The sequence below is a fragment of the Urocitellus parryii genome, chromosome 10, assembly GCF_045843805.1.
Source record: "Urocitellus parryii isolate mUroPar1 chromosome 10, mUroPar1.hap1, whole genome shotgun sequence".
In the NCBI taxonomy this organism is placed as follows: Eukaryota; Metazoa; Chordata; class Mammalia; order Rodentia; family Sciuridae; genus Urocitellus; species Urocitellus parryii.
In genome coordinates this window covers 106,092,303-106,112,538 of record NC_135540.1, presented here as the reverse complement: position 1 = coordinate 106,112,538, position 20,236 = coordinate 106,092,303, and the positions used below count along the sequence as shown (strand labels likewise).

The following is a 20,236-nucleotide window of genomic DNA, read 5'->3' as shown; positions in this document are numbered from 1 at the left end:
ATGAGTTGGACAGTAACTGTCATATTCCTCCTCCACGCTTTTGTGTCTCACTTTCAGTTCAAATTTACAGGGTTGGCCTGAGACCTCTGAAACTATGTTTCCTTCTCTGAAATTGTTCTGGTTGGGTCATCAGGTCACAGTGGTGAGAAAGCTGACTAAAACACAAGGCCTATCCAGATGCCAAGTACTGAGAATACAGAAGAGAATCTGAACTAGATCGCCTTCCGCTCTCACAGCCATAGCTTTGCATTTTCAGTGTGACTTACAGTGAGAAACACAGTTAAATCACACATGTGTAGATATATCAGCTCCTAGGGCATGCTGTTTTACCTCACTAAATGCAATGAATTCTGATCTAGGGTATTCTACTCGTGTCTTTAAAATAAAATGTTGATTACAACCCATTGAAACAATGTCTCTTTCCCCTAATGTGCAATGGACCGAGTTGTGCTAATCTGAAGAAAAACATTAATCTGCAGAAAGAAAGTTAACAAGTGTGATTACAGCATACTGTGTAAGGGTAGCCACAGGAGTGTGTACAAGGCATAGAGCTCTGAGGAGGACAGGAGCCTGGACAACTCTTTCCTGTGCTCTGTTACTGGCCATGAGGGCAGACACAGTGCATCCCGTGGGGATCACTGAGGTCCCATTTCCCAGCACATCCCTCACTGGTTTCTCAATCTTCCCTTGTCTTCTGCACAGTCTACAGATACTGCCTCTGGGTGACCTCAAGCAAACATGGTTCATGAGACCATCTCTAAGTACAGAGAAAGAGCAGGACTGGGCCAGCAACTTGGCTCCCTTCCAGCTGATGCTGCACTTCTAGAATCTCCCATTTGTACATAGTGCCCCAGGCAGGGGAAGGGTTCCACATGGATGGTTTTGTTTCATCATCTCTGCCTATTTATTTCCTCCTGGCTCAGCACTGGGGAGTCTTGAGTGAGAAGTGAGAAGCAGAGGCACAGAATAGGACAGCAAGTGGCAAGAAAGGCATGAGTGATATGTAGGCTGCTGATCCAGAAAGAAGAGGCCATGTGCAGAGGCAGCTCAATAGCAATGCACACATTTATCCTCCTGGGGTGCACCACCCAAGAGCCTGCGGCCAAGTCCCAGAGGAAAAGACAGGGTGCCAGCAGATCTGGCTGTCTGAGGGACCAACTCAAGCATAGACTTTATTCACAGCTACACAGATACTGGAAAGGGAAAGCATTTGTGCTTGTGAGTAATTCTGAAGAAAACCAGAATTAATAACATATGAATATTTAACTTCCAAAAAAAAAATGCCTGGCAGTATCTCAGAGCCAAGACAGTGGCCAGGAGCCTGGGGTTTGGAATAAGAGTGACTTGGGGATAAATCCTGGTGTCACCACTATGTTGCCCTCTGGAGAGCACCTGAGGACAAAGGAAAGTGAGACACAGTCCAGCCTTCTGGAGCTCACTTCCACTGCTCAGCTTTTCTGACTCAGTTTCCTCACTGGGGAGACAGGGATAATGACAGGACCTACCCCTTAAGGTGGTCACGAGGATTAATACAAGAAAGGATAGAAACACACTGATCACAGGTTATTTCTCAAAGGAGACTGGTAAACCACCATAACCAGGTGAGACTGTGTCTTCCACACCCCTCTCTCCAAGGGCCTTAGAGTAGAATGGAATCTCTTCTTGATGGGTTCACCTCCATCTCAAAGAAGTGTCTTTGGGAAATTAGGGGTTCCTCAAAACCCCTATTGGCTGCAAGTTTATCACAATTATGTCCAAATCCTGAACACATAGGCCACACATAGCTTTCTTTGCCGAGCTCTATGAAATGTCAGGAAAATCCCACCATAGAGACTCAATCAGAAATAAAACAAAATGATTCTTCTTTGGGAGTACTGGGTGGCAAGGGCTTTCTCCCTACCAGCCTAGGGAGAGTCTCTCTAGCCCAGGTGGACAGATGAGATGCCCTGCCCAGAGTTGAGGACCGAGCAGTGGATACTGACAGCTGTTGGAAGAACAGGGTGGTCTTCCTCCTCCTGCTTTTTTTTTTTTTTCAATCATTTTATGCGGATAGAACTCAGGGCCTCACACTAGGCAAGAACTCTTCCACTGAGCTACAACCCAAGTCCTTTCTATTTTATTTTGAGATGAAGTCTGACTAAGTTTCTGTGGTTGGTCTCAAAAATGTGATCCTGGGCTGGGGATACAGCTCAGTTGGTAGAGTTCTTGCCTTGCATGCACAAGGCCCTGGGTTCAACCCCAACACCAACACACACACAAACAAAAAAGTGATCCTCCTGCCTCAGCCTCCTGAGTAGCTGAGATTACAGGTGTGTGCCACTGTGCCCAGCTCTGATTCCTTTTTCTTAATTTACTTTGTGGAAACCTACCTCTGATATCATCTTCCAGCTGCCAGAGTGTTTCTTCATGAGCCCTCACAATGGGGTTTGGAATGGGGAACTTGGGAAAGAAGAAAGTGCAGTTTCCCAGTGCTGGCCCAGGATGGTTCTAAGCTTCCTCCTAGGCCAAGTGCATTTAGCATAGTGGAACTTCTGATCTCAGGAAGATGCAGAGTTTAAAGGGTAGCATTAAAATGTGACTCTCCTAGATGTTCCATGTCATGGAACAGTGGTGGGAAATGCCTGTGCGTGGTCCTCCCACAGTACGACTGTGCAGCCTGCCATGCTCCATGGTCACCTCTGAAAGGCACAGGGTCCATTAGCAGGTAAACCCTGGATGCTGAATGACAGAGGTAAGTTGTTTTTTGACCCAGCTTTTTACCAACCTATGTGATCATGGAACCCTTTTTACTAATAAACAGTTCTTCCTGTCCAAGGGACATCATTGGACGAGGAATAGAGTCAAGGTCCCCTCTCACCCAAAACTCACCTCTTAGAGTGCAGCAAACTGCCAGTTGCACCCTTGGTCAGACCCCTTCCTTCAGGACCCAACTTTACACAGAGGAGAAGCCTGTCTGGGAAAGGACAGAGAGGCCACTGTGCCATTCTCAGTCCTTACTGACCTGGACCTGAAACTCCATACTTGTTATTTAGTGTCTCTTCAGGAGTGAATGTGAGAACGAGAGAGGTCAAGTGGAGAAGGTTGGAAACTATGCTCAGCCTGGAAGTGTTTGAACAAATTAGCAACCACAAAGGGCTAGTTAGGAAGAGGAGCTCTCAGCGATTCTACTTACTGACACTCTATGCAGAAGCCCACAGGTGCTTTTAAGAAATGGATCTGGGGGCTGGGGTTGTAGCTCAGTAGTAGAGCGCTCACCTAGCATGTGTGAGGCACTGTGTCTGTGTCTCAGCACCGCATATGAATAAATAAAATAAAGGTCTGTCAACAACTAAAAATAATAATAATAATAAAAGAAGCCGATCTGCATTGCTTCATTAAAGAAAGAGAAGAAAAGAAAGAGGAGGAGGGGGACCTGTAGGAGTTGGAAAATGCAGCAGCCAGGCATTGCAACAGAAGTTGCTGGTAATTGGGACCAGCAGAACTGAGCCCTGTGTGTCTGCTCCAGCCGTTTACTGCTTGGTTGAGAGTCTGATGGTCTGGCGTCTGTCCTCAGGCTTTGGAATAGGCTGTTTTTCTGGAATATGCATTTATTGAATTCTGAAAGGCCAGATCTTCTATGGAGATTAATTCACGATTTCAAAGACTTTTTGAAACTGGCAAAACATTCTGTTATTTCCCAAAGTTATGACCACTGAAATCCTGGCATAGCCTCGGAGGTCAGCCTGTAATCTTGTTTAGATTCTTTTAAATTTAGAAACTTTATAGTAGGTTAAAAATAGAAGCCACTTGTGTACTTTTCCTCCTTTCATTCCTGCTTCAAGGGCTGTTCAATCATTCTGACCCACCCCAGAGAAGTTCTAGCACTTGTCACTTAGAAGCTTCCTGGACCTAAACCCAAGTCATTCATTTCCAAATGGATTTTAGGTTGATGTTAGTCACAGGACTGTGCAGAATTGCTTGTTATCCTATAACATAAGTTCTAGAGTTAAGAGCAAAGGATTATCACTAGGCCTGGTGAATAGTATATGGATCCATGGTTAAGTGAAATGAGGGTCACAAGGAGAGAAGTTTCCAGTGCTGTTCCCCATGTGGGAGGGGGTTGGTGTGTGCCACCTTAGGCTGCACTAGGGGGTGGGCAATGACAGTGCTCAGGTCAGGCTACTCATAACCAAAAGGTAAACAAAGACTGTCCTGATTTTAGAAGAGCTAAAATACAGACAGTTATCTGTGTGGCTCTGGCCAGGGCTATCAGAGCACCACATTTTCATGCCCAGCCAAGGGAACGTCATTCTCCTCAGGATTACCTCTTCAAGGCTGCTTACCTTCATGAACATGCTAAATCCAGTTTTAAGGAGATCAGTGAGGCCTGAAGACATGTGCTCAATATCAACAGGATCTGGCTTCTCAGGATTAAATATTTCTTCCACAACCTGCTTCAACAATGGCTTATAGATTGCCTGGAAAGACAAAATATTGTGCTGTAAGTGAAAGCACTTGTTGGTTGGGTCTGGAGAAAGGACACCTTATCTGCATAAAGGAAAATAAAGCAAGTTTATTTTGATACTGAGCAATGGCTGTGCTTTGTGTGTGTGTATGTCTCTCTCTGTGTGTGTGTGTGTGTGTGTGTGTGTGTGTGTGTAAAGAAAATGAAACAATATGGAGTTTCTTTGATACTCTCATCCTAATTCTCTAACACTATGTTCTGCCTCTTACACCCCTTTCTATAAGCAAATCTCTTTTACCAGAGTTATAATTATAGTTTGACTAATTGTTCAATTTTTTTTAAGTATAGGAATTCAACCTAGAGGTGCTTAACCACTGAGCCACATTCCAGCCTTTTTTATTTTTTTATTTTGAGACATGGTCTCGCTAAGTTGCTTAGGGTCTCACTAAGTGGCTGAGGCTAGCCTCGAACTTGTAATCATGTTGCCTCAGACTGGCTTCCATCTAGATTTAAAGTGACAATTTTATGTGTGAAGTACGCTGGAAAGCAAAGTCCTGGCCTTTGATATAAATACGAAGATGGTCTCCATTTTTTTTCCTAAATATTTTTAGAATTACATTCCCCTCTGCTAGGAACTCGAATGTTTACTGATGATGTGTCATCAACATCCAAGTTTGAACCAATCCCCCTTCATCTAAAGAGCACAACTCCAAGCTCTGGCCAGAAAAAGCAGCTCAAGATGACAAAACAAATCTGACCAAGGTCAGGGCAGAAAGCAGGCCACAGAGCACTACAGGAATTTCAGCAGAATTAGGGTAATGTTAGTTTACAACAAATCCTAGAGTTTAATAAACGACGCTTTCCTCTTCGCTGACTTGAATAACCAGTCCATCTTTAGGTTGCACTTGGAGGCCGCTGTCTCATTGACTGCTGTGCTTTCCGAGCAGCTCTTTCCTAAGATTTTCCCCATCTCTCTCTGAGTGACTGACTTTCTTTGCCATACTGTACCCCACCCCTTTTTAAGTTCTCACGGGAAGTTCTTCTGCGTCTTTGCTTCCCCTTAGCTGGGCCACCTTCCTCCCAATGTTGTTGTTGCTTCTGTTGATCAGCTCACATCTGGCACAGCATCTGGCAAATGCAGATGCAGGGCAAAGGCAGAAGAAAAGTCTCCCCTCCATGCACTCTCTGATCCACGATGAGCCGTGGTCTAACAGGGCACTGTGGGGTGCAGCGGACTTGAACTCTGTTTCTCTCTTTGCGTTGGCCAAATATGTGGCTGCCTGTAGCCGTAGTCACAGGTATGTAGTATACTGACCTCATCCCTGTCTTCATCTTGCTTTTTTAACAGACATATTAATTTATTTTTCCTTTATTCCAATTTTCTGGAAATATCTTAGAAATCAAGCAATATAGAGCTAATTAACATTAAAAATGTCCATTTATTCAGAATGTAGCTGGTCTGCTCCTCGGGGATATGATGCAGGGAGAACCAGTATCTGCTCAGTTGAAGATACCACCTTCTACCTTTTGATATTTATTAGTCAAGCAGACCATTGTGTGCCCAAAGATTTCATGATTAAATAAATGATCATGAAGGGCATGCACTGAAAAAGGAACATTGATAGGACAGCAATCTATATAAAGCTATCGATCACCCTTGCTAATAATAAGAGAAATTTGAATTAACGCTATACCAAGATTCTTTTTTTCCAACTTAGGCAAGTATCCAAAAGTTAGAAAACACACACTTTTGATGAGGCCCAGGGGTCACAGGCACTCTCTGATGTGGCTGTTTGGAATGTAATTGTTGCAACCAACATGAAGAACAATTTGTCAATACCCATCAAAACCACGATGCATCTGATGTAGCAATTCCACTTTTTAGAAGTTTATTCATTGGATATGTTCATGGATGCAAATGAGATCCAAAAAAGGCTGTTTATTGTTTGAAATAGCAAAACCAGAGAAATCACCCCAGTCCTCATCACTAGGAGCTGTTGAATGAGTGAGGTGGATCTACAGGGAGGAAATTCACGCAAGTGAACGGGGGGTGGGGGGGACTTCTGCGTTGATGTGGCAGAAAATGGGTGCAGAATCATGCGTGATGGAAAAGGGCAAGATGAGCCACAGGGTATGGTGGGCTGGCATTTGTGTAAAGAGTGGGAGGAAGAACACGACAGTTTCTATTTGCTAAATACACAAAAATAAACTGCTGTGATTTATGCAAACTACAATCAGCAGAGATCAAGGGAACCAGACAAAGGGAGGAGGGAAGACTTTCCATTGTATCATTTTTATTTTTTTTAAGTATAGTTTAAGATATCACTATAAATAATAATAAAAAAAACTATTTGTTATAAATTAATAAATTATTTATGCATGGGAAAGAGATTACAGTAAAGCACACTGCCATGTTAATTAGGGCTATTTTATTTCTGTGCTCAGGAAGTAGGAGGTATTTATTTCTTATTTTTCCAAATTAAAAGGTCTACTTCTGGATTCATAAAACAATCCAACAAATAGCATGCTAAATGTTAAAGCCCACAGAGCGGCCTCTGGTTCTGCAAATACTCTTCCTGGAGTAAGTTGTCTTGGGAGCACTTCTATCATCTTAATCCTTCAGGATATTTATTCTCCTTAACTTCAATTTTAATCTCCTTAAACCTTCTCCAAGAAGAAAGAATCATCAGACATTAAGTTCTTCTTTCTTAGCAATAGATTCCAATTTTCAGTCAGCTGACTAAAAGACTATCTCCTCCAGCCTTCTTTGCAGTGCAGTGTGGCTGTGTCCCTAAATTCTGTGCAATGAGATGTAAGTAGGAGAATCATAGGGACTTTCAGAAGTCTTCTTTTAAAAATGGAAACACATGCTTTTCTCTTCATTCTCTGTTCTGCTGCCTGGAATGTGGAAGTGATACCTGGAGCTCCAGCAGCCATCTTGGAAGACAAGGCTATTCCTTAGAGATGGAGCAGAGAGCTGGGGAAACCTTGGGCAGGAATGATTTGTAGCGCATCCATAATCAAACACAGATAGGCTAAATAAGGACCTATTCTACATGACAAAACTTTGTGGGTTTGAGCTACTGTTTTTCAGATTTCTGCCACTGAACTGAATAAATTTCTGATATGAAGCATGAAGGGAATATAGAGTCATAAGAGGCCATTCTCTACTTCTAGGAGCTTACAGTTACTTGTTTTATTAGCGTATATAAAATTTGCTCTTAAACAGCAACTTGACGTGAAAACATAGAAATACACATAGGCTTCATATTTTAGAAAAAAGATATATACTTCCCAATGAACACACCCACAAAAAGGTTGCTGCTTTTCAGTGATTCTGAGGGCTGGGGCTGAGGCTCAGTGGTAGAGTGCTCACCTAGCATGGGTGAGGGAGGCACTGGGTTCAATCCTCAGCACCGCATAAAAATAAATAAAGGTACTGTGTCCATCTACAACTAAAAGATTTTAAAAAAGAAAGAAAAGAAAAAGAAAAGCAATTCTGACCTAAGCTCAGACCATGGACAAAGGTGGCTCTGTAAACCAAGCTAAAACACTACTCTGTTCTCCTCTGTGCTAGACACAGTATGTTCAGGGTGACAGGATTGTTCTCAGGGCTCCAGAGACCCAAGGTAGACTGGAATAACAGGCAAGAGGAGGCAGAAGGATTAGGGAAAGCAGGGATTCTGGGATTTTTCTCTCTGCACCTGCCTCTTTCCCTCACTCTTGCTCCACTCTGGGCTGGACTTTGGGGAACAAAGCACCCCTGAGCACATCATATACTATTCATCATATGGGATGAGCAGAGATTTAGAAGTGCTGCTCCTTTAACACTTTTATTCTTGACATTTTGTGGAGAATGTTGGAAGTCTCTTTTATGTTATTTTTTTAAGATAGGAGGTGAACAGTTATTTAGAATGAGACAATAAATAAAATTTAAAATACAAAAAATGTAATAGATAAAAAACACATCACATAATCCAAAAAAATAAATGTTTTTATTAACTGCTTGACATACCCCTAGAATACTCATTTCTTATGCTTTTAGCTGCATTCTCTATTTATTTATTTATTTTGTGTTGGGGATTTAATTTAGGGTCTTTCTAAGTTGCTGAGGCTGGCTTCAACTTGTGATCCTCTGGCCTCAGCCTCCAGTGTTGCTGGGATTATAGGTGTGTTGAGCTCTTGTCTCTCCATTTTTAAAGTTCCCTTTTAGACTCAGTTCTGTGATGCTGGTCTTTGCAAACCACACATGTGCATAGCCAATTGGGTGTGCTAGGCCCTGCCTATAGGGGTCACTAGAGGGAGGCTGGAAGGCAGAAAGAGCAAGCATGATTTCTCTTCCCTGGGGCTGTTCTTCCTGTCAGCATGGCCCTGGCAATGGCCTCTCCCCAGCAGAAGCTGACCTTCTTCTGGACTTTCGTCATAGGCTCCAGTAAATTACCATTCTTGTTTAAGCCATTTAGAGCTTTTGTTCTTTTTTCTATTTTTACTTATAACCCAAAGATAGTAAGTAATAGAAGTATTACTCATTTAAAGAGAAGTCGATAGCTTTTGTCATCTCATACTTAGGAAAAAAAAACCACTAAATTTTCTATTAAAACAACTAGATACAAAATGACTAAGTAATATTTAAAAGTACAATTTGGGAAAGACTTTCTTGGGTACAAAGCATTGCTTGTCTTATGCCTTCTTAGGAACTACATCTGAACTTTTTCCAATTAGGGTTTTAATGATGAAAACCTTAAAACTGATGTGATTCTGCAAGCTGTATACGGGGTAAAATGGGAGTTCATAACCCACTTGAATCAAAATGTGAAATATGATATGTCAAGAGCTATGTAATGTTTTAAACAACCAACATTAAAAAATAATAATAATTGTATAAAAAAATGATGAAAACCTTTGACTCCTTAATTTCAGCCACTTAGTTTGAATTGTTTTGATCCCCAAATCATGTTTGAAATCTGAAAAAAACTGCCTTTCCCATGGCTTTTTCAGAGATGAGATGAGAACCTGATTGTCACAAAATTGTCTACTCAGCCAGGAGCCACCCACTTCTCAACAAAGGACCCTACGGAAGATGAAAAGGAGGTGGGTATCATTTCTCTGGAACCCTACCAAAAGTTTTTCTCACATGTTCGAAATGGCCAGAGGGTAGATCAGTCATGTTGTTTGCTTCAACTTTAAGAGGGTCAACCACAGTAATTTAAACTTTCCTAATCAAACACTGCCTAGCAGTTCACCTTTTTGCGGGGGAAGGAGAGGAATTAAAAATTCAGACAATTTGCTCTTTCCTTTTCTCATTGGTCATTTATTTCTTGCTTATTTCACATGCTGTAGGAGTGGGTTGGGGTGGTCTGTGTTCTAGACAACCATTCAGAGACCAGGTTCCTGCCACTGAGTGAGGCACTGGAATTCCACACTGGAAACTTCACATTTCCTCAGCAGATGATGAGAGAGAGAGAGAGAGAGAGAGAGAGAGAGAGAGAGAGAGAGAGAGAGAGAGAAGGATGGAGGGAGAGGGGCTATGGGCCTGGCTTGAAAACGTGTCACTTCTAGCCATAGTTCATTGGCCAGAATTAGTCACCTCTCCACATTTACCTACTAGAGAATCTGGAAAATGTACTCTCACTGCATGCTCAGGACAAGTAAATGGAGTTTGGGGAACACACAGTATTGTCTCTGCCACAGACACACTGTAAATTTTGAAGCAATATTAATATAATTATTCCCTTAACAATTGGCATGGTGCATGTGTGAGCAAAGGATCATTAAACCCTTTTTCTCTTCTGCCTAGGAATTTGACCTTTGGTTAACTTTCTAGCTGTTTCCCTGGAAACCTGATAAAGAAAGAATGTCAAACTATGTAGCCAGGCAAGAGTGCCTATGACAAAATGACCCCGGCTTAGTGCACTGCATTAGACTGGGAGAACTACAAATATTTGATAGAAAGCTAGAGCTCTGGGCTCCTGAGTACGATGACTTGAATAATACCTGGGTGTGTCCCTGGGAGGAGCACTGGAAGCTATGCCCACAGAGTTGCTGCTGAGAAATGAGCTCCTGTAAGATATGAAGCTTTAAAACCAGGGACTCCTGCATCCACCTGATGAGCAGCTAGTCCTCTCACTCCTGAACGTCCCCTCAGGACCAAGATGCATTGCTCCTTCCTTGATAGCTGCATGGGCTGCTTCATGCTTTATGGGTGATCACGAGGACGACTGCAGGGAAGCCAGGCCCTGGTGCTCCTCTGATGGCAAGCTCTGTTCCTGTCCTGGGGACTGCTGTCAGTGGGGTTATGACTACAGAGCCAACTTATCTGGAAGGCACAGGACACATAGACTTCGGGCCCACATTACTTTTCAGGGTCCATGACAATTGTCTTAATTTTTTATATCAGAAAGAAAAAAAAGAAGCTTTAAGTCAAAATCATGTTTTGAAATGAAATATTAATATGTTTTCCTTTACATCAGCATAATTATACTGAATATTTTAACATTTCTTGTTTTTATGGGAAGGAGCCTACAAATGCAAGAGTGGTCATCACTTGGCCCTGTCTGCTGGTCTCATGGGGCTGAAGGTTTGGTGGAGCTTGAAGAGATGCCCTGATAGTGGCACACATGAAACAGCCAAAGCGCCACAGAGCTGATCTCATATCAGAAACTCCTGGCCTTCCATTCTTTAAATGCCTAGTATCTTCTTAAGAACAAACTGGACTTTTAAAAATGCCGTATTTAGGGCTGGGGATACAGCTCAGTGGTTCTGTGGTAGAGTGCCTCCCTGGTATGCACAAGGCCCGGGTACTAATCCCCAGGATCACAACAAATATATAAAAAATCATAAAAATAAAAAATCATAAAAATAAAAACTGAAAAGTAAACAAAAGATGCCATATTTAAACAAAATATGAAAAATAAAATACTCATGCCAATGTCCCCGGTTAATCCTGTGGTGGAGATAAGCAAAGTGTGGTTATGTCTAGAAGACTTTCATTGCCTGAGGAAAGGTACCAGGTACAGCAGCAGTGTCCGACATTATCCATAACAGTCTAACTCCAGCCACTTCCAGAATTTGGTGCACTTTAAACACGGTCCAGGATATCCGTTTCCAAGGAAACCTGAACTGTCACCCCTCGCTTGTTTCTCCCTCTTCCACAGAACTGACTCCAAACACCAACTTCTCATGAAACTAGACTTGTAGAGGGTATTCATTTTGTTTCAGTCCAAGACGGCAGAGATAAACATCTGCTTGAAACTGTGGCTTTACTTGACTATTCCACGGCTTATTTATTTTTATTTTTTGCTAAACTATGACCTATTATTTTCTCCTTTCATCTTCTTAATGGAAATTGTTTGCAGATTAAATCAACATTTCATTTGTTTATCTATTCACTCATCCATCCATCCATCCCATCCTTCTATATAGAAGATTATTTTTAAAAAAATTTGAACATAGCAAGACTGTGGAACCAGCCTAGATGCCCTTCAATAGATGAATGGATAAAAAAAATGTGGCATTTATACACTATGGAGTATTACTCTGCATTAAAAAATGACAAAATTATAGAATTTGGAGGGAAATGGATGGCATTAGAGCAGATTATGCTAAGTGAAGCTAGTCAATCTTTAAAAAACAAATACCAAATGACTCCTTTGATATAAGGGGTGTAAACAAGGACAGGGTAGGGACGAAGAGCTTGAGAAGAATATTTACAGTAAACAGGGATGAGAGGTGGGAGGGAAAGGGAGTGAGAAGGGAAATCGCATGGAAATGGAAGGCGATCCTCAGGGTTATACAAAATGTCATATAAGAGGTAAGGAGGGGTAAGTCAAGAGAATACAAATGGAAGACATGATTTACAGTAGAAGGGGTAGAGAGAGAAAAGGGGAGGGGAGGGGAGGGGAGGGGAGGGGGGATAGTAGACAATAGGACGGACAGCAGAATACATCAGACACTAGAAAGGCAATATGTCAATCAATGGAAGGGTAACTGATGTGATACAGCAATTTGTATACGGGGTAAAAGCGGGAGTTCATAATCCACTTGAATCAAACCATGTAATATGATGTATTAAGAACTATGTAATGTTATGAACGACCAATAAAAAAAAAAAAAAAAAGAAAGCAATATATGGGTGGAGAAAAAGAATAGATCTTATTCCTATAACTTCCCATCCTTAAAAAAAAGCAGATATATCACAAGTACAAAACATATTAATCAATACAATATTATACTTTAAAATCTTTGAGTGATCTTAACTATACCAGACTTATGAAGATAAGTTAGCTACTCCAACAATTGCAGGAAATTATTTTAAAACAAAGAAAACTTTCTATGTCCTTTGAAAAGGGCATTAATCAAATAAAGAATTTTGCTTTAAAAAAAAAAAATTTGAACATAGTCCCTCAACTTCAATATGAGGCAATCAAAACCAAAAGATAGTAAAGAAATTTGCTTGAGTTTACATGGCCATTTAGAAGTAGATGTCAGGACAGGGCCACATTTCCTGGCTTTCAGTTTTAGTCATGTCCCATGCTGATTCTTTCCATAAGGCCACTTAGCAGGTCTGGGTTTAGGTAGATAGAATCAGGAGAAGGAATCAAACTTAGCCTGGGAAATGAACAGCTGGCGGCCAGGGCTGGGGCTCGCTGAAGAAAGAGAGGGGCCTGGAGATGTTCAGAGATCTATTTTTCACTGGGCACAAGATGAATCAAACTTCCTGCGCACTGTTGGGTCTAATGCTCCCGTTCAGCATGCCAGAGGCACAAGAGACAGCACACATCTGTTCATAGTTTCTCGGCACAGCTCTGCTCTTGGAGACTTATGCCAAGGCCATGCAAGAGCCATCGACATTTGTCAGCTCCTTGCCTTGAGACCTCTGCTGATATGCTCCTGATGCCACCACTGAGGAACAGGGGCACATCAAACACTGGCACCCAGGAAGGTGCCCACGCCTCCATGGAACCGGGACGTGTGCAATAAGAAAAGGAAGTTGGGGCTGGGGATGTGGCTCAAGCAGTAGCGCTCGCCTGGCATGCGTGGGGTGCTGGGTTCGATCCTCAGCACCACATAAAAATAAAATAAAGATGTTGTGTCCACTGAAAACTGAAAAATAAATATTAAAAAATTCTCTCTCTCTTAAAAAAAAAAAAGAAAAAGAAAAGGAAGCACTAAAAGTCCTGCTGCACAGGCACCGTGGGAGCCGGGGCTTCGCTGGCCGTGGTGGACCCACAAACACAACCTTTTCAGATAGGAGTTAGCACTAAACAGCAGTAATGGCCAGTTTCAGAAGGTCCTCCTGCATAGCTCTCATTCAGTCAAAGGAAAGGATGGATACTGCAGAAGACGACCAAGGGACAGGCTCTCTGCTCTGCATTTCTTCATGGCTGTCATTGTAAATATTTATGTGATGGTGATTATGTGACATTCAGATGCTGTCCTGAGAGTTTTACAGGTATTAACATACCAAATCCTTAAAGCATCTTTGTGAGAGAGTCACAATTATAAGTTCCTTTTTATAGAGGGGGAACCAGGCATAGACAGGGGAAGTGACTTGCCTAAAGTCACTTTGTTAGTGTGGGGCTCAGCTGGTCTGTGAACACAGGTACCCTGGGAAATGCCATTCTGGGTAAGGCCCACACTCTGGCATCCTTCCACCTACCTCCCTGCTCACCTAGAAGCGGCAAGCACTGGGCTCGACCCTACAGATCCATGGGGAGCAGCACAGAGGCTGCTTCCAGCTGTGCAGCATGTTCTTTACATCAGGAGCTTCAGCAGCAGCCTCCTTGTCCCCCCCATCCCAGTCCCTGACTGTGGCGAGGTCCTGGCTCCCCTGGAGTGCCAGATCTGGTGATGTTCAAAACTTATTTCTGGAGGTCCAGTGCAGGTCTCCCTCCTCTGGGTCTTCCAGAGGTTTGATAATCTCTTGTATGAACCACATTCTCCTTCAAAGGCAGGAGTGGGATCTGCTTTCTGCATCTGAACCATGATGGACACATTTTCCTAACAGGATAATACATGAAGATACAATAAGAAGCACCTCCAGCACCAGTGGGGAAACACGAGTACCTCTGAGAGCACGTGGGCATCAGAGCAGGAGAGAGGGCCCTAGGGAGGGACCTGAGGTGGCAGGGGTCCCAAGACCCAGGGCAGAGAGCCAGAGCACAGCACAGGGCAGATCTGGAATAGGAGCTGATGGCCCGACCAGGTGTAGTGCTTTCCTGGGTGTGCTGGGGAGCCCAGGATATCTCTTTTGCAGAGAGATGCACAGCACTGGACAGAAAGCACAGATTTCTCCTGGAGCCATGGGTTGAGGACCAAATTGGGAGAAGAGATGGATAGAAAATTGCCCAACCAAGTCCTGTCTTCAAAAGTAGATCCAGCACTTTCTATCCCAATTCATCCTGTGATCTGTAATAAAGACGTAAGTATTCCACAGATGCACATAGCAAGTATTTATTAAGCACCTGTTATGTGTAGGACACCTCTTTAGGCACTGAGGATATGGCAGCGAGCAAAACAGATCAGAAGCCCTGTGCTCATAAGGCTTACATCTGTAATTTAAAATTTTTTGAAATTTCAAAATACTTGAAAAGCCAAACAGGTAAAAACGATCCCTAATCCCATCAAAAGGTTTTCCTCTAGATATTAAATATAAACCAGGAAGTCAGTGTTCCTCCCTGTCCATCCAACCCTCCCCGTCCTCTAGAATGTCTCTATTATAATTTTTTCCCCAAATTTTAAAGACTTATTAAACATACATACTCATATAAATTTTTATTTTATTATATCTATGAAATAGGATAATGTTTTACAGAATGATCTGTGATGTTTTTCTCCACCTAATGAATCATGAACCTATTGTAGTTGGACTTCCCCAAGAAGCAGACCTTGGGACAGAGATTCCATATGGCCCTGGCCAGCATACCCAGCTTAAGCCCATTCGTTTTACGGCTGTGCAGTATTTCACTATGTGTTCGTAGCATCATTTGTTTCATGCACACTTTATCCCGCCCCACCCCTCACTTCCTGATAGTGGCCATCTAGGGTCTTTGGTGAGTGTGTTGATGTTACTGATGCCCTGAAAGGGGAAGTAGATGTAACAGGCCATGACAGAGGACAGAGTTCTGAGGCCTGGAGGACTGGCAGCAAGGAATCCATCTGGACTGCTCATCATTGTCCATACGATGCTCAAGGTTTTTAGCTAATGCATGTGTATGTGAATGAAGCTGGCCAAATCACTCACCATGATGATCAGAAAACAGAAAAGACCTCATTAAGTTAGTGGTTTATTTCCTCTTTCTAACTATAGCAGTCATTTGCTTCTTGACTTCTTTGGCCTAAACTTCATCGTACTTCACCAGTTCTATCATTCTTTTGGAACTAATCCATACAGCAATATTTAAATTGCTGATTTTTTAAAATGACAAAACTGCATGTGATTAGTGATCTGAGTGATTATGTTTTGTGGCAGTGCTATCCTCAGATCTTTGTTTCTAAGTCAGGTGCCAGTTTCTATGGTCTTCAGTATAGTGGCAAGTGATTTTGGATGACCATCAGCAGCATCAATCAATACTTCTAGAACCTCCATGAGAACCATAGTACAGATGAGCAGGAGATTTTTGTGTTGACTGAGAGACCCAGAATCTGCCGCTGGTCACTGTGTGCCCGAGGTAGGTCACTTGGCTTTCCTGGGTCTCAGATGATGCCTCTTTGGCTTACTTATTGGAATCCAAGGAAAAACTAAGTGCAGAGTGCTGTACTTAGGAACTTCAGCTGCTATAGGAACACACGGGGGAGAGTCAGGATGTGCTAGCTGTCATGGGGAACGTTAGCTTGTCTATACACCCCCTTACAGAGCTGACTTTCTGAAGCTTAGCTTCTCACTGTGACACAGTCCTCACTAAGAGCACATTCAGCTCTCTAAGAAGTTTTAACAAATGCAGTGGATTTTAATAAAGATTTCATGGGAAGATGGATAAGATTCCCACAGTCAAAATTCATGATCTTTTCCATCAGAAACTTCTCTTCTTCCCTGGAAGCTCAGGTTTGGTCACCAGAAACCTTAGAGAGACTCCCCATGCTCCATGGCTACAGCTTTTTTTCACTCCTTGAGCTCCCCTCTGGCTTCTTCTGTGCATTCCCCACACTGAGTTTCATTTTAATATTGGTTTCTCATACTATCTTCCTACTCAATGGTCAAAACATTCTCTGATGTTCTCTTACTCTCCTCAGACAGCCCTGAGGGGGTTTTAATAATAAGTATTTGCCCCTCACAAACTTCTTTTTCCTTATTATATAATTTTTAAGTATTTTTATTATTCTGATTATTCAAAATGTTTATAGACTGTTTAGATCCAGAAACTTAGGACTCATCTAGGGGCAGTACTTCATTTGGCATCTCCCAAAGAAACCAAAATACTTGCCTAGGGCTATAAAACAAGCATATGATAGACCCACAGTCAATAAACTACGGGTGTGCTGAGTGCAGTGGTGCATGCTTGTAATCCTAGGTGCTCTGGAAGCCGAGGCAGGAGGATTATGAGTTCAAAGCCAGCCTCAGCAAAAGCAAGGTGCTAAGCAACTCAGTGAGACCCTGTCTCTAAATAAAATACAAAATAGGGCTGGGAATTTGGCTCAGTGGTTGAGTGCCCCTGAGTTCAATTCCTGGTTACCCCCCCACCAAAAAACAAAACAAAACAAAAAACAACAAACTATGGGTGAGTCCCAATCCAGTGGTCACCCTACTGCATCAAGCCTAGGGTACAAGTAAATTGAGAGCTTTCAGAGTCAGTGGAACCCAAGCCCAGAACTAAAAGGGAATAGGCGTTCATCTAGAAAGAACCCCTCATCTTAGGAATTAAATGAAGGCTTTCCGTATGTATAGTTGTAGCCTTTGAATCCTCAAAGTGCAACCAATTAGACAGTCACTTTAGGGCACATGCACTTGCCTGGTGGCTGTGGTTCCCAGGGACACACACAGACTTAAACTGTTTCATGAGACTCCGAGCTCCGGCAATGTCCCGAAGAGTACTGAAGAGCTCATCCACGGCAATTTTGGATTTGTGAGATGTCAAGTTAATTGAAGAGTCACAGCCTGAAACAATCCAGAAATATTTTCTTAGGTGAGCAAATTCTTAAATTAAGTTTTCCTCATGACAGCTTGAGCTTGATAATACAGTTGGGAATTTTTTAAAAAACCCATTTCCCCTGGCTGTTCACCAACTGGGCTGTTTCAATCACCCACGAGCAACAAAACATATTGAGTCTAAATGCCTCTGACAGAAGTGGTGCTCAGAATGCCTGGGGTCGCAGCCACTGGCTTAGACCCCTACACTGCAGATGGTTCATAGAAAGAAACTCCCTAGGGGCTGCACTCTTCAGAATACAGCTTTGGGAACATCTAAGGAGCCTCAAAGGAAAAATATAAGAGACCCCTAATGAAGCTCCCTTGCTTGAATCCCACTAACTGTTTCCATAAAGTCAGACAGAAAGACTGAAAAAAAATAATAGAGTTGCTCCAATAGCAGAACTTGCTGGGATGGGCATCTGTCTGATGTGCTAACAAAGCATAAGGATATTTCAAAAGGCAGCCATTCAGAGCTGAGGAGACACAAAGGGGCCTCGCAGAGTGTTCTCGGCATTCATTCTATTTCCTTTTGAATTAGATGGACTCACTCTCTATTTTGTTAGAAGCTCATTCAGGAGAGAAAAGATCAAGAATAAGACAGAAGTTTTTAAAATGGAGAAAGATTAAAATGTGTATTCTTGACCCTCTTATTTACATCAGATGAGCATTGACTCATTACTTCTCACATCGCCCTGGTGAGGTAGGAGCAATTATGTTCTTCATCTTGAGGATGTGGGAACTGAGGTACAGGTTAGGTAACACTCCCATAAGTGGACATTATCAAAACCCTGTCCATATCTGCAGTGTCACCCCTCATGTCACCTGTAGGTTTGGTGAACAGTTCTTGGGCACTTTGAGTGCTTTCTAGCTCAAGTTCCTGCATGTCTGTCTGTCTCCGTCTCTGTCCCTCATCTCTGTCTCTAGTTCTCCCCATGTGGAGTTTTCTCTGGTTGTAAGAGTGTCAAACCTGCACAGGTGCAGACTGGAAGTGCTTGACAGTCCATATACATAGGAATAACTCCACTTTCTCACCCCTGGCAGGGACACTTTTGAGTTGTGGTCTCCACAGTCTTTCTGAGGGGATCAGCCACCCACAGCAGAAACTCATTCATGAACGTCCCCTTGATCAGCCTTCCTTCCTTCCCTGCTGGCTCATTGTGATCAGGGGCTCTTCCCAAATGCAGTAACTGCACTCAAATCCTTGTCTCAAATCCTTGACTCCAGAGCTGCCACTGCAATTGAACCCAGGCAGGCTGTACCCAGAGCTGTCATCTCATTGTCATTATTGTTTGGAAATAGCTTTATTAAGATGTAAATCATTCCCCATTTAAAATGCACAATCCATATAGCTTTTAGTATAAGACCATCACCCCCACAATCAATTTTAGAACAGCTTCTATTTCGCCAACAAGAAACCACATACCTGTCAGCAATAAATCCCATTTTTTCCCTACCACTACACCCTGGCATCCACCAAAGTGCTTTCCGTCTATGGATTTACCAATTCTGAACATTTCATATAAATAGAATCATAGAATATGTGACATTTTGTGACTGGCTTCTTTCATTTACCATGTTTTCAGGATTCATCCAAGTTGTACTGTGTATCAGTGCTTCATTCCTTTTTATTGCCTACCATATTTCATTGAATGGAGACACTACATTTTATATACCCATTCTTCAATTAAAGGACATTTGGGTTCTTCCTACCAAATGTTAGTTTTGCATGTACAATTTTTTTGAGTGGATACACATTTTCTCTTGGGTATTTACCTAGAAATAGAATTGCTGGGTCATATGACAACTCTGTGTTGAAATTTTTGAAGAACTGCAGACTGTTTTCCAAAGTGACGGCACTATTTGACATTCCCAACAGGAGTATAAGAGGGTTTAGCTTTATCTGTTTGTTATCCAAATTATCCATTTTCTTGATTATAGCTATCCTACTTAATATAAAGTGAAGAGACACTTGTTGATTTTGATCAGAGAACTTGTTTTTTTAGAGAGAAATGATAGAATCAAACAAGCTTAAACTTAAAAAGAAATTTATCTAACATTTATAGAAGCATTAAAAAGAACCCAACTCTATCAAGTAGCAAGGTAACACACGGGTAGCTGAGTCCATACTCTTAATGACTGTGTGACATTTTATATACTAACTCTCAAAGGGCGGACAAAAATCCTGTGTCTAATCTTTGTGTTCTTGCTTCCAGAAACATCTGACTCATTAACATTAAGGAAAAAAATCAAAGTATAGTTGTGCTAATCCATTTTTTATTGTCATAATGAAATACTGGAGACTGGAAACTTTATAAAGAAAAAGGGTTTATTTAGCTCATAGGTTTGGGCTGGAAATCTAATATTGGTGAACCTCTCTGTTCAGCCTCTGACAAGGGGCTCTTTAGCTACACCACAACATGGCAGGTGGCATCATGGTGGGAGAATGTATGAGATCACATGGTGAGAGGAGAAGCCAGAGAATGAGGAGAGACCAGTATTTTTCCTTTAATAACAACGTGCTATTTTGAGAACTGTCTCTCTGTAAAAACCAGTATTAATCCCTTCCAAGGCCAGTGCCCCTAATGACCTAATCACCTTCCACTGGGTCTTACCTCTTTACAGTTTTACCACATTGGAGACCAAACTTCCAACACATGACCCTGGAG

At 42.2% G+C, this 20,236-nt stretch overlaps 1 protein-coding gene across 2 annotated transcripts in view; it reads right to left on the bottom strand.

Annotated features, from left to right (window-relative positions):
* Nucleotides 1–20,236, bottom strand: part of Scfd2 (sec1 family domain containing 2) — a 370,804-nt gene that overhangs the window by 21,705 nt on the left and 328,863 nt on the right. For both annotated transcript variants that reach the window (XM_026385802.2, XM_026385811.1), the window contains exons 6-7: nucleotides 17,392–17,537; nucleotides 4,323–4,457 (exon numbers count right to left, since the gene is read on the bottom strand). In XM_026385802.2, the coding sequence (XP_026241587.1) occupies nucleotides 4,323–4,457; nucleotides 17,392–17,537 (281 nt within the window). The remainder of the gene's footprint in view (nucleotides 1–4,322; nucleotides 4,458–17,391; nucleotides 17,538–20,236) is intronic.